This window comes from Pezoporus flaviventris, unplaced genomic scaffold (assembly GCF_033815535.1).
Source record: "Pezoporus flaviventris isolate CSIRO_AGI_PZ_B2104156 unplaced genomic scaffold, CSIRO_AGI_Pfla_v1 ptg000037l, whole genome shotgun sequence".
Lineage (NCBI taxonomy): Eukaryota > Metazoa > Chordata > Aves > Psittaciformes > Psittacidae > Pezoporus > Pezoporus flaviventris.
In genome coordinates, this window is record NW_026892585.1 from 13,763,825 (window position 1) to 13,779,380 (window position 15,556).

General features: G+C 39.1%; 1 protein-coding gene across 7 annotated transcripts in view; it reads right to left on the reverse strand.

Moving 5' to 3' along the window:
• Positions 1 to 15,556, reverse strand: part of BBS9 (Bardet-Biedl syndrome 9) — a 261,788-nt gene that overhangs the window by 141,732 nt on the left and 104,500 nt on the right. For all 7 annotated transcript variants that reach the window (XM_061464765.1, XM_061464763.1, XM_061464761.1 and 4 more), the window contains one exon: positions 6,729 to 6,911. In XM_061464765.1, the coding sequence (XP_061320749.1) occupies positions 6,729 to 6,911 (183 nt within the window). The remainder of the gene's footprint in view (positions 1 to 6,728; positions 6,912 to 15,556) is intronic.

Sequence of the window (15,556 nt, forward strand, 5' to 3'; positions counted from 1 at the left end):
GGGTAACGGGTTCAAACTTAAACAGGGGAAGTTTGGATTGGATATAAGGAAGAAATTCTTTCCTGTTAGGGTGGTGAGGCACTGGAATGGGTTGCCCAGGGAGGTTGTGAATGCTCCATCCCTGGCAGTATCCAAGACCAGGTTGGACGAGGCCTTGGGTGATACGGTTTAGTGTGAGGTGTCCCTGCCCATGGCAGAGGGGTTGGAACTTGATGATCTTAAGGTCCTTTCCAACCCTAACTATTCTATGAGTCTGTGATTCATGCTAGCAACTATTTTCAAGCTACTTTGGAGCATCTAACTGAACTATTAATGTCTCACATTTTCAGGTAGTAAAAGTTGTAAATATCAGCTTTAGAAAAAAAAACCACTGTAAGTTTTTGTTTTTAAAGTGTCCCAGACACAGAACATTTCTGCACAGGCCTGATGTAACTGCCAAGGAGACCTTAGAGCAGCTCCAGTGCCTAAAGAGGCTACAAGAAACCTGGAGAGGGGCTCTGGACAGGGGCCTTTAGGGACAGGATAAGGGGATAAGGGGGAATGGCTTTAACCTGACAGAGGGGAGATTGAGATGAGCTCTTAGGCAGAAGTTCTTCCCTGTGAGGGTGCTGAGGCACTGGCACAGGGTGCCCAGAGAAGCTGTGGCTGCCTCATCCCTGGCAGTGTTCAAGGCCAGGTTGGACAGGGCTTGGAGCAAGCTGCTCTAGTGGAAGGTGTCCCTGCCCATGGCAGGTGGTTGGAACTGGATGAGCTCTGGGACTTTCCAACCCAAACCAGTCTGTGATTTTATTTGTACAGTTACTCCTTTAGTAATGCTAGTCTGTTGTAATTCAAATACATCCTGTCTGGAATCATGAAAGTTCACACACATCATGGGTTTCTGTAGAAGCTATTCCCAAATCCTGAAACTTTTAGGGGGTTTTGTCATCTTAGTTTTCTTTTTAACTTGACTTCTTACAACCATTGATCCCTTCCTGGGAACTGATGAAAGAAACTCTTGTGTGTGCTACATGAATGGAGGGGTTTGGCTTCTTCGTTGCCAGCTTCAGAGGTCTGTTGTGCTTTTTAGTACTGAAATATTCCAACACCTCATCTTTCTTTTCCTCAAGAACTTGTCACCAGTTAGGTAGGAAAACTGAGGTGCTGTTTGGGTTTTGCAGATGCTGTCAAAGCTGTCTGCAAGTATGCAAACACATCAGGAGTCATGCATCTTGCTGAAGAAGGCTATAGATCCAGAAGTAATCCTGCCACACATGAGGTCTATAAATGAGATTGAGGTTCAGCAAGATAATTTTTGATACAGGGAAGAGGAATCAGACCTTATAATTGATCTGGAAGAAAAAAGTGAATCAAACAAAGGCTTCTTGAGACATCTTATGGCATCTCACCCCATATTTTATTGTAATATCAGTGACAGACTTTGGGGAGGAACTTTTCTCTTACTACAATATCCTTTATTAGGTTACCGATATAAGATGCTATAAAAGCCTGACAAGTTTCTGTTTCCAAAAGCTGTGACATATGGAAACATGCCCACTCACATATTTTACCTCTACAAAAACCCCACAACTTGACAAGAAGTTTGTTTCCTATTTAAATTCTCACACTACTTTAGATCTACTCACCACTAACTTTAGACTCCGCTCTGTTGCTTCAAATTGTGGAATTTCTATTCTCTCAAAATACACAGGCTAGGACAACAAGGACAGTGGCAAACAGGACTTGCATATTTTCTTGGATAGCCAATTCTCAAGCTTATGCTAGAAGTACTGGGGTTTTTTTGGCCTGAGGCAGTAGAATCATAGAACCATAATAAAGTTGGGATTGCATGGGACCTTCAAATGTCATCTAGTCCAACCTAGCAAAGATAATTAACTTCACCATTGTTTGTACAGCCTTGTCTTATGGCCTGATTTACTTTTGAGGCATCAAAACCATATTTTGGCTATATCAAACTCTCACTTCATTGAAAAAGCCAGGAGAAGATGGCAGAAATAAATTATGCAATCTCAGTGTTCCTTTAATGTGAATTGGCCTGTCCTAACCTAAAGTGTGCCTATTGCCACCTCTGCAGATATGAGAGAATACCGGTATATCATTCTTGATCTAGGAATTAAGACAAAGCATTTTACCATTAATTAAAAGGAAAACTTCCATCTGAAAAGAAATGGCTACCCTCAAAATCATACTGAAGAAGCCAGTAAGTTTTTTCCTGGGATCTTTTAACAAGATGAAAGATTCACATAGCAAGGATCTACAGATCTTTCAATTAGGACCCAATATCAAGGGAATTCTCCACTGCCAATCAGCTTCTTTAAAAGAAACAAGCCAAAAGAGTGAGTCACAGATTATCTCTATGAAGTGTTAGGTCATTTTGGTGAAAAACAGGGCTGTAATCAGTATAATGCATCACTCTGGTAATTAAGCAGTTTACATGACAACTGATCTCAACTCCTGGTATGCAGCACATATTCAGTAATTACTACTGCACTAAAATATTTTAGCTTCTCTTTGTACCTGAATGAGGCAGATTACACTACCCTAACAAAGAGAAAGTTTAGAGGTCCCCATCACAATATTACACAGAGAAAGATGTCTGATAACAGAAGCTTATTTAATCTATCAAACAAAGAGTATGTCTCTTGGGACAACTGCAATACTTAACAGGAAATCCAAGTTAGTTTTCAAGGAGGTAATATATACTGGAGGCAAACTAATCACAGCAGAACACAGTTCTACCTTGGCTAATTTACACCAAGAAGGAAAATCCCTGAGTAGGCTTATGCTCACTAACTGAGCTCACTGAAGATTAACTTCAGTATTTCCTAATACTGACAGAACAAATAAGGTGACAGATCAAGTTAAATACAAAATTAAAAACCAGATATGTCAGATTCTCCATTAGAAGATTTATACCAAGGCTGAATGCTTGTTCTGAGTTTCATACAAGTTCTAGAGAATACAATTTAACAAGACAAGAATTTCTAATGCACATCAAAAGCTATTTCTGCATAATTCTGTTTAAACTAATTTTATGCCATTATTACCAATCATCAAAAGTTAACCTTTAAGAAAATAAAAATTTGATGTCCCCTTATCAGCAACTGAAAAAACTGCAAATTACAAAAAAAAACTAAAAAAACAACTGGACATAGTTTCTTTTGCTACTCCTTTGAAGTGGAAACCAGCCAAATAGTATTTTTTACATTACTCAAGAACTCTACAAGTCAAACCCATCTGCTATCAAGCATAAAACCTAGCAGGCTACCTAGTCTTTCCCAATGGCCTGATCTTTTCCTGCATCTTCTTACAGAAATCACAGTCACTTTAAAGTAACTCTCATGAGTCTTAAAAGACACTTCACAAATTTGGTTCAAGGTAGTGATATGGTTTAGTGGTGGACTTGGCAGTGCTGGGGTAACAGCTGGATTTGATCTTAAAGGTCTTTTCCAACCCTCATTGATTCTATGATTTTTTTCTGACACCATCTCTTTTCCATCCTTGCCTTAAAGTCTATTTTTCTACTTTATCTAATAAACACCGTAAAGTAGCAAATTTATAGCCACAAACTTAATTACAGTAGATCATAGAGCCACTTAAAAACATGCATTTCATCCTCAGGCATTTTTTTCTTCCAAATTACAACTTCAATAACAAAATAAGATATAATACAGACATTTAGTTAGTTGGTATGATTCCAAGCATCATTAAAAGGAGTACTTCCAAAATGCCAATTTATAGCTGTTACTATTAACTATAGTATCACAAATGTGCCTATAACAAGAAAGGGGTGATTCTGAGCAATGAAACACCTGTATGTCACTATTTGGTAACACAGAATCATAGAATAGTTAGGGTTGGAAAGGACATTAAGATCATCAAATTCCAACTACCCTGCCATGGGCAGGGACATCTCAAACTAAACCATGTCACCCAAGGCTCTGTCCAACCTGGCCTTGAACACCGCCAGGGATGGAGCATTCACAACTTCCCTCGGCAACCCATTCCAGTGCCTCACCACCCTTACAGTAAAGAACTTCCTTATATCTAATCTAAACTTCCCCTGTTTAAGTTTGAACCCATCACTCTGTCTATCACTACAGTCCCTAATGGAAAGTCCCTCCCCAGCATCCCTTTAGGCCCTCTTCAGATACTGGAAGGCTGCTATGAGGTCTCCACACAGCCTTCTCTTCTCCAGGCTGAACAGCCCCAACTTTCTCAGCCTGTCTTCATACAGGAGGTGCTCCAGTCCCCTGATCATCCTCGTGGCCCTTCTCTGGACTTGTCCACCAGTTCCGTGTCCTTTTTATGCTGAGGACACCAGAACTGCACACAATACTCCAAGTGAGGTCTCACGAGAGCAGAGTAGAGGGGCAGGATCATCTTCTTCAACCTGCTGGTCATGCTCCTTTTGATGCAGCCCAGGATATGGTTGGCTTTCCATGTATCTTTGTAGACAGGGAAAAAGAAATTTTCCATGTTCTTAGACAAAAGTTTTGCAGCAACCATTTAGCAGTCTGAGAAAAAAAATGGTGACAATGGGAACACAAAACACCACTACTGTATTTACTAAACATCTAACTGAAGTGATTGCCAGGCCTAGAAAACAAGAAGCAATCTGTTCTACATGGAATGGCATGTATGAGAATAATGTTGATGTTATGGTCAGAGAAGCATTTCTTTTTACGGTAACAGTATAGTCTAAACATTTTCCTTCCATTAAAAAAACAACCAAAACAACCACCAAAACACTTGCATGATCAGAATGCAGAAGGCAGACAATGTTCTGGAGATGCAGACTGCATCCAAACCCTGCTTTAAACACATCCCCTCCAAATAAAAATACAATAATCTTTTGTGCAGAACTGTCTGAAGATTAAATAAAAATTCTTCAGAGTAGTTTCTTCCACCAGTGTTCCACTCGACTGCTTGCAAGGAAATCTGAACACTAGCTAGGAGGTTCTGTCTGTAAATATCATTGGTATGTCAGAAGATTTCCCTCTTCCCTGCCTAAACTTCTTCTCAAATTACATTCAGATTCCTGTGGTACCATAACAACTTCAATACAGCATGTATTTCAGTATTTTGTAAAGGTTTCATTCCCATTTCCACTCCCAATTACTGGTGGTTTATATTTTTCATCCTGGCTGCACTGCAGGATGTATATCCTTACAATATCTGTGAGGTCTTACAGTTTTAACACAGAATATTGTTAACTAATATATCAAAACCACATCAATATACGTACTGAAGTGACATCACATTATACGATATGCAACAGATTTCACCATGTTTTATCAAAACATGTGTCAAAGCAATGCAACTCCTGATGATAAAAGTGAGTCATGCAGAAAATGATTGTCTGGGCTTTTATGGGAGTCATACAAACTTTCTTTCAATTCCATTCATGGGAATGAATGCTCCTCAGTTGGGCAACTTAGTTTTTCAAATTTAAATAAGGATAAAAATCCAAAACAAATCCTGATAAAACTGTTTTGCTTTGCCTGCTATGGATCAATATAACGTGTAATACCAAAACACTGTTTCTCATCCCCAGGGGGAAATTGCAGATGATCCTACATTCACTTGGAACCCAGCACAAGCTTTCTAAATGGCCACAAACCAGTATTTCAGGAACATACCAAAATCTGCATTCACTGTACTCTGCAAAAACCTTGTGCAGAGCATGAAAATTAGTATTAATGTGTACCTAAGATAATTCGTATTTTTTAGTCTACAGAAATCATTTGTGAAAGGTTATACAGAATACTGTTCAGACTCCTAAAGGAAACTGTTGAGGCATATTAATGTCAGATTTTATTTCTCTTCTAACTGTGGCATGCTACTTGATTCTAGAACCCAGTAAAAAGGCTGGACTCGAAACTAACTAGAGATTGCCTCCAGTTGTTTTAAGTTTAGAACATTCAGTACTTCACCTAAAGGAGTATCTGAGAGCCTTGAGCAAGGATAGAGTACAGCACTATCTTTATAGACCATGCTCCAAACTTTGCACATGATCTCACACAGTCATATTCACTAAATCAGAGCAGAATTTGCAAAGTATCATAGAATCACAGAACAGTTTCGGTAGGAAGGGACCTCAAAACTCATCCAGTTCTAACCCCCTGCAATGGGCAGGGACACCTTCCACTAGACCAGGTTGCTCGAAATATCTAAACAATGCAGGACTATTTAGAGCGCAGTCTGGAGAACACAAGTACATTATCTATACACACTATTTTATTTGCATAACTTTCATCCATTATATAAACCAATGTGCAAACACTAGAGAAAAAGTAGGGCCAATGCTTATTACTGGGTGTACATGTCTATATTTTATAGTTATGTTGGAATGTGTGCATGTAAGTACATATATATATTATAGCATTTATATTAATCTCAAAAAAATTTGGGCTAACCTGTTTGTACTAATAACTGGAGAGAAGCTAAAGCCAGCTAAACTTATGTGAGATGTTCCTACGTGGCTTGGTAAGGAAGGATTAAGCAGAAGTTGACTATCAACCATATCTTCCAATGAAGCCTTCCACAACCTTCTCCTATTTTCCCACTTCCCTGAGAAATTGATGTAGTTTGCATCAAACTCCTACTTAATAAGCCTACTGTATCACCTCAAAGGACAGTCTTTCACAAAGCACATGGTGAAATACATAAATTTAAGCACTTAAAGCTGTGTGGCATTTTTTGAACAGGTCTATACAGATTCTTACCATCTCTTTCGTGTCTTCTGCTAATGGCAAAAATGTAGCTTCCAGAATAGCAACTTGATCAGTGTTGAGCTTCTGCCACAGACTAATCAGCATAATCACCAGATGGGTGGCACTTTTCAGCTTTGTGAATGCCTGGAATATGTTGGCTTGGTTTTCCACTGCTGCATCTGCTAGAGCTATTACCTGCAAAAATCACAAGTGTCTGTTAAGGATAATTTTACCATCCATGAACACTCAACACTGAAATTACCTTTGGCACACTCCTATTTTCCTTTAGAAGATCCTGAGGAATTCTGTTTTCCATAAACACAAACCACAAAGTATTAAATTCATTATCAAGATTTTTCTTTTGCATACCAAGGTAACAGGATCAATCTATCTAGTATACTCAGTGTAGAAAGGATTCCGTTTAGAACATATTCTTCAGGCATTCCTGAGCTTGATCCCCATCATGATACATAATAACACACTAACTTTCAGTTTTATACCACACAAGACACAAATCTCCAGATGACCAGCATGTCTACTGTATGAATCAAAAACAATACATTGCTTTTATGCAATTAAAAATGCAGTACATAATTATTTCCAGATGAACAGAACTGCAATCTGTTATTTTATCAGCTCTCGGGTCTCTCCATGTTTTGCACTAGTTGTTTAAGCTTTTATGCTAAGATGTAAACATTATGGATCATGTATATGAAGGCAGTACCACTTTACTTGCTAGACATCATGAAAAAAATCAAACTAAACCACCAGATTCACTTCTTCTAAGATGATAAAACAGTTGGGTTGAGTACTTCAAGATGGGGAAAAACAGAAGAGCCATTATATGATATTCAACTCAGTTACGAAATAACTTGTCACTGTATATAATATTGTAGATTCACAGCATTACAAAAACTGGTATTCTGAGAAACTTTGCTATAAATGCCTTCTTTCTTGAAGTACAATATTTAGACATTTTCCATCACCAGTGAAAAGTGATTTCACTATGCAATTTCAATATGACATGTCAATATGACAACAAGAGGTTTTCCAGTGTTGGCACTGAACTACTTCAGCTAAAGGAAAGGGGTTTATCCTGGGTGAGCACAGCTTACAAGACCTGTTCACATGAATGCCACTACATCTTCATGTTGGCTGGATAATACCTGGCTTACAGCAGTACTGATTACCTTCACTGCCATTTAAATCAACCCAAAGCACCTCCCTCAACCACATTCTCCTTCTGTTTACTTATCTGCAAAATGGCGTAATTGGTACTTGACTGGAATTGTCAAAAGCCTCGCAGAAATGCAGTTAAATTGTAATTAGTATTACAACAGAATTTACAAAGGAAAAACTTGCAGAGCTTGATTCATTAGCATTTGGCAACAGCAGGGAAATGAAAATACTATACGATGCATCTTCAGCCGGGAATTAAAGCCAACCAGCTGTTAGCATTTGGTGGAGAAAAACTATTTTTAATCTGCAACACTGGCATTAGAGATGTGTGTGTGTGTTCCCTCCAAACTCCCATGTGACTGGGAAGATAAAGAAAACAGAGTTTTAGGGAACTATAAATATGAAACATTTCAAACAAAATGTGTTGATAGCTTTTGGTTTATATTTTAAGATGTAACGTTTCCAAACAACATGGCAAACCCACAGGACACCCATGAGCCCAAACACTACATAAATTAGAGCCCAGTAACAAAACAAAACCAAAAAAAAAAAGCCCAGCTAACCATGCAAAGAAGTGAGATGTTAATCCCAAATAGAGAAAACCAACATGACATAGTTCAGTTGGAAGAGATTAATAGTATCACAAACATATAACCTGATGCAAAATCATGCCCTGTCAGTTTGCTCAGACAAAAGCTATGATGTTCTTCATACCTCATGTTCTACACAAGGTTCAGTTCCACACTGCTGTTATATTTCAACAGTTATGGGTGACAAAGCTCCATCACAGACACAACACTAAGTAGTACCCTACACCAGTTACATCTCACCACTGCAACCAGTCACTGTACAGCTATACAGCTTCACCTTTCTGAAGAAGCAAGCTACAACAGTAAAGTTTTCCTCAGTCTAACAGAGGCCTTCAAATATTTCATTGCCTTTCCTGTCCAATAGGTATTTGAGAATTCATGAATTAATTCCTCGATGATCTCTAACTCTGTGCTATATTTCAATTCATATTGTATAACTCAGGCCTTTCACATGGCATTTCACCTTAAGGATCCTTCATTTCAGAATTTGCTTTCTTTCCATTTTATAACCATGACCAAAGGAGGTGCTCACCTCTTCACAGGCTACAGATGTAAAACAAATCTCCCAGTCCTCCCAAACAACACCTAATGTACCAAGCCATTAAGCTGTTTTGAAAGCACCTTCATAAGAAACCCTAAAAATACAGCTGATAGAAAAGTTTGCCTTTGGTACAAAATTCTAAAGTTCTAATGTACATTAATACAAGACAAATATACACCAGAGACATGCCTAAGTTTGTAAAGAAGAGGTGCAGTCTTGGAGTGTTGCAGGTCACTAAAACACACAGCAATTAAATCTTTACATGACTGCATATATACAAGTTCAACTTTTATACTTCCAGAGAAACCAAAAAGGGGGAAAGAAAACCTCATTTCTAAGTCCCAATCATTCTGTTAATGGATGAATTGACCTAATACAGCCTTCTGAGATCTGGAACACCCAGGATAACACAATATGAATTACGATACTACAATGTATGATATACACATGGCATACATGGCCATGGTAGTTTTAAAAAAGCCTGTACCCTAGAAAAATGGTTGCTTGGACAACACCCCTTAAGATATGTCAAGCTGAAAGCCAAAGTAACAGAGAGCAGCTGGAAGAACTAAAGACAGTCTGAGATCATAAGGTTCCACAGTAAGTACTTGATCTGAGGCAAAAAGAAGAAATCTTCCCTCACAGAGGAAAATTACTGTAAACATTTCCCAGGCCATCAGGTGAAAACTCCACCTATATTGCATAAGGGCTATCACTGCCTATTTAACAATTTTCTTTTTCTTTCTTCAATGTCCCAAAGCTTTCAAACAAAACTAAAAATCACGTTTTCAGACTTCCTAACAGCAGTGGAAGAGAAAAAAGTAGCCAGTGCAGGAAACCAGCATGGGTTGAAAGTACACCATTGAATATATGTTCTTACAACTGATCAAAACTTGATTTTCATTTATATCCTTAAAGAAAGCTCATATTGAATGTTTTTACTAAATCTCATATTGACAGTTGCACAGGTAGAGCTGAAATCCAGAAGTATTTTTAACATCTTGGGAATTTCCACCCTCAACACTATTGCCAGAAATTAAGTGCAATCATTTCCAAGCATAGAGCATTTCTCATGTTTTCAACCTTAAAGTGTTTAAGCAGAAAGATTTCTCTTCATACTCTTTAAGGTTCCTCCCAACCCATAACCATTCTATGATCCTATGCTTTTTTATTGCTAAGTAGACCTCAGAAGATGTCAAGAATTTGAAAAATGCAAACTAATGGTGATTTAAGTTTTAAAAACATTCAGATTTCTCTATTATTACCACTTTCTTAAAGGTATTTTTTAGGGCACTGTTTAACATCCAGCACTAACTTCAGACTTAATAATCCCTCTTGAAAAAGGCTTGCAACATACCCACTCTTGTATATTCAGACAAGCTCCTTGGGGCAATAATGAACATCACTCTCCCAGGCTCATTCCAGTAATACAAGAAAACACAAATACAATTCCAAAAATGCAAAATGCCTTCTTATTAGCTGGCTACAATTTTGAAGAAAACTGAAAAACTAAAGGCCAAGAAGTGAGTATGAATTTCCAAGGCACTTTGTTTTAAGTTGGTAGCACATTTTCTTGGAGGCCCTAGCACCACTGGGACTGGAAACTCTCACAGGTTTTATGCCATATTCTAAACCAGAAAACCGGAAATGTGTCTGACAATTTGGCTGGGAGGGGGTGGGGGTTGGAGGGGTGGTTGGGTTTTTTTTTAATCAACCAAGAAAAACATAAATGCCCACCAATGGTGAAATTCACCCAACTAGTCTGGCTCTCACCTAGTTCTATCACACTGGGTTCAGCTTCTAGTAAATTTAAAGTACCTCCAGTTTTAGCAGAAACCAAGTTTGAAGAGAGGAAAAGTATGGCATTTAAGAAATACAATCACTTTACATTTCACCCATAGCCCTTCAGAGTAAGTCTTCTATACAAAATTTTTAAAATAGGAGAAATAACAGCTGAAATGTAATTATTATTAAATGGACACAGAGATAGTGAATTACCAAGACTATTATGTACTCCACAGTAAATTAATCCATAACCAAGCCCTTATACCTGGCACAAAAGAGACATTCTGTACACAGTTCTATAAGCAAAAAAGTTGATCACAAGCGCATGGGTCCTCTCCTGGCAATTTTTCTTATGGAATATTTATTGTAAGGTAGTTCATTGATCTGATCCCTTCCAACTATTTTTAAACAAAATCAGAAAGCAGGATGTTAATGCATATAAATCAGAAAATAGAATGCTGAGGAATGCTAGGATTATTGCTTGTCCATTCCTATTCAACAGGACAACTACTACTCTACTTCACCTTCTCACAGATTAACTCATTTCAGAGAAGGAAATAACAACTCAGTTATTAAATCTAAAACAAAATCTAACAAAGTAATTTTTTTATGATTTAAAGAAGTCTGCATCACATATCTGAGTTCACCTGGAACATGTAAGTATTTAAAGGAAAGCATTTCTTTTTCCTTACAAGCCTCTCTGTCTACCTTGCACATCTGGTATGCAGCCACATAAAAAAGTTAAAGACACCAGGCCAGCAAACTTTTACAACTGATAAAATAAGTGATAATATCCACCCAATTAATTAAAATCCCAAATATCCCTTATTCTGAGAGTAAAGATTTATGAGCAATTCCCAAATTAGTTCACAAAGTTGAAAAAACAGTGATTAGCAGCCGAATTCCCTGCACAGACCACCTCACTCAACAACCATTGTGCACAGAGCCTTTGACAGGTGACTAAAGCTTTATGGAATGCAGGCAAAGATATCCATGTCAGAAAGTGATCTTTATCAAACACTCACCTCAAGTGAGCTACTTCTAAACACTGTGGCATTCCCACATCACCGCAGTGGGTATGGGAGAGCTCATGTTGGGATTAAGTACCTCAGGCCACAACTACCTGACCCTTATCATAAGGCCTGGGCTAGTGCTAACCATGACCTCAATTCTTAAAATGGTAGCACAGGCCCACCATGATGAGGACAAAGCATCCATTCACCATTCACCACACACTCAACATTCAAGTGAAGCGCAACATGACCTCAATCTGAGATGACATCAGAGATGAAAGACACTGCAGCATGACGACCCATGCTTTATCTGGATGCACCCAGCTACCTCCTGAAATTCTACTGTCTCCCATGAGGAATGTGGAATTACTGATCATCACAAGTAATTAATATAGCAATCTGCCTCCAGAAAATAGAAAAGCCAGATTAAGGAAGTTCACAAGGGAAGTTGTGTGGTTTTGTTTTCTTCAATGTTAAATTGCAAATTGCTACAAAGCAGTATCATAGAATCATAGAATATTTAGGGTTGGAAAGGACCTTAAGATCATCAAGTTCCAACCCCCCTGCCATGTATCATCTGGGTTCAACTTAAACAGGGGAGATTTAAGTCGGATATAAGGAAGAAATTCTTTACTGTGACAGTGGTAAAGCAATGGGAACAAGCTGCACAAGGATGATGTGAATGCTCCATCCCTGGCAAAGTTCAAGGCCAGGCTGGACAGGGCTTGGAGCAACCTGCTTTAGTGAAAGGTGTTCCTGCCCATGGCAGAAGGTAGGAACTAGATGAGCTTCAAGATCCTTTCCAACACTAACCATTCTATGATTCTATCTGTAAGAACATAACACAGTTTACACGTTAAAATGCCAGTTAGCTCAAACACTTCATCGTTTGCCAGTGACAGCAAGCTGTGTGGTTCAGGGAAGGAGGGAAGGAATGCCATCCAGAGGGACCTTGACACACTTGTGAGGTGGGCTGATGCCAACATTATGAATTTTAATCATGACAAGTGCAAGGTCCTACACCTGGGTCGAAGCAATCCCGAACAGCTGCAGGTTGGGCAGAGAAGAGATTCAGAGCAGCCCTGTGGAGAAGGACTTGGGGGTGTTGGTTGATGAGAAAATGAACATGAGCCGGCTTCAGTGAGCGCTCACAGCCCAGAAAGCCAACTGTATCCTGGGCTGCATCAAAAGGAGCGTGACCAGCAGGTCAAAGGAGGTGATCCTGCCCCTCTACTCTGCTCTTGTGAGACCTCACCTGGAGTATTGTCTCCACAGACATAATTCCTCAACATAAAAAGGACATGGAACTGTTGGAACAAGTCCAGAGAAGGGCCACGAGGATGATCAGGGGACTGGAGCACCTCCCATATGAAGACGGGCTGAGAAAGTTGGGGCTGTTCAGCCTGGAGAAGAGAAAGCTGCGTGGAGACCTCATAGCAGCCTTCCAGTATCTGAAGGGGACCTATAGGGATGCTGGGGAGGGACTTTCCATTAGGGACTGTAGTGACAGGACAAGGGGTAACGGGTTAAAACTTAAACAGGGGAAGTTTAGATTAGATATAAGGAAGAAATTCTTTACTGTTAGGGTGGTGAGGCACTGGAATGGGTCGGGCATGGAAGTTGTGAATGCTCCATCCCTGGCGGTGTTCAAGGCCGGGTTGGACAGAGCCTTGGGTGACATGGTTTAGTTTGAGGTGTCCCTGCCCACGGTAGAAGGGTTGGAACTTGATGATCTTAAGGTCCTTTCCAACCCTAACTATTCTGTGATTCTATAAGAGCCAAATGCATGTACATTATGACATTCTTAAATGTAGAATCCTCTTTAGAGACTTCGCATGTACCAAAGCTGTCTCTTACCTCCACAAACCAAAGTAATAGTGTGTTATGCCCATGGAGAGCACTACCAGGGATGGGGCAGCCACAGCTACTCTGGACAACCTCTGCCAGTGGCTTACCAACTTCACAGGTAAGAACCTTCTCCTAACATCTAATGTTTTATACTGCTGCCTATCATCTTCTGAGTTTCTTTGTTCAAACCCATGGTAACATAAAGGAATTCCTGTTGCCTCTGGTGTTCCTTCTGTGGTTAGGATTACACTTAAGACTATTTTAACGTGATTAATATACTTTTCTCTATTTGCTTGTTGTTATTTTTGTAAAGGGGTCTAGCATTTTTGAGAAGCCAGATAAAAATATTGTTAAAGGGAAGAATACATAGAAGAAAATTACTTTAAACCTGACATCTGACCTCCTCCTGACAGCCTATCCAAAAGTGAATATTGCAGACAGTTTTACATGTGAGTAACTGCTTGTTATTTGGTAAAACTATTAAATACCAAGGGGAGGGGGGGTGTCGGGGGGGGGCAATAATTCCTTTAAGGAAGGTACAAACATACGCTACTTTCCAATACATTTAGAAGCAAGTTCTACATTGTAAAATCCAAATTCAAAAGCAGAGTTACAAAATTAGTAGCTTATCTGAGCGAAGTAACATCTGCTACAAATTACACAAACCCCAAGAAACCAGTGAGTTACAATGAATGCTTTACTCACCCCTTCAAAACAAAAGTTCCATTTAAGCATAGGGATGTGCTAAATTATGCACAGATATGTCATGGACTCTCTGATAGCCCACAAATACTGGAGACAGAGCTTCACTGTAAAGCTGGGGTTGAATTGTCAGCAGTGTATAAAAAAGAAATACAGCCAGACATTAGCTAAATGGAGACACAGAGGTGGAGAGCTTGGTTTATACCCCAAGTATATGATATTGTATAATGATCACAAGACCATTTTACAACAAAGGACCAAATTTTAAACAGGGAAGTTGCATGCTTTATCTAGTAAAATGAGCTGGGAACCCCAACAAAGAGCTTAAACTAACAGGGGCCTTGTCCTGAAAATTTCTAAGTGCATTTCAGTTCAACAGCATCTACCAGTGCCCAGGAAATCAAGAGAAAGCCATTAGATCCTACTTCTGCACACAGTGAAGCTCAATGAGTAATGCTGCAGACTAGCCAATTCTGGTGGGAACATTCCATTGATTCAGTAAAGGCAGAATTACATCCTATTACAGACCATTACTCACAGTGTGATCAGTCATATGCACCTAGTGGGGAAAAAAGTATTCAAAGCATACTAGGTATCAGGTGATGAGTTTTAGAAATCCAGAATAAATCCACAGGTCATTGATTCCTACTAAGTACACAGGAAAACACACCTAACTCGGGCTCACCTCGCCTTTATGTTCTATTATAGCGAGAAACAATAAACATGCTGACAGACACATCTTAAAAAGGTTAATAAAACCAAATCCAACTAATATGTGATATAGGTATTTTTCCATCTTCACAGATGAACACAAAGCCATTCCAGAAAATCCTAATCCAACATCTCTAACAATAAAAGTATCAGTATCAAACTAACCATCAAGCCAGTCTAGACAATGAAGTCCTAAGTTAAATTCCAAGCCATTAAACTTGCCCCCCTCGATCCCATTTGCAATTTTGGCACTTGTGTTTTATACTGAACCACCTGAGGGAATTTCCAGAAGTCCCTCTTCAGGTTGAGCCAGCATATAATTTCTAGTGATTAGAAACCACAGTGACTGCTAACACAGCAACTGGGATTCAGAGTGATGAAATAAAGATAATACGCTTTGGAAACAAATTCTAAACATAGCAACCAAAGAAAACGGATGGCAGGGTAATTAGAAGCTCAAACTTAACAACA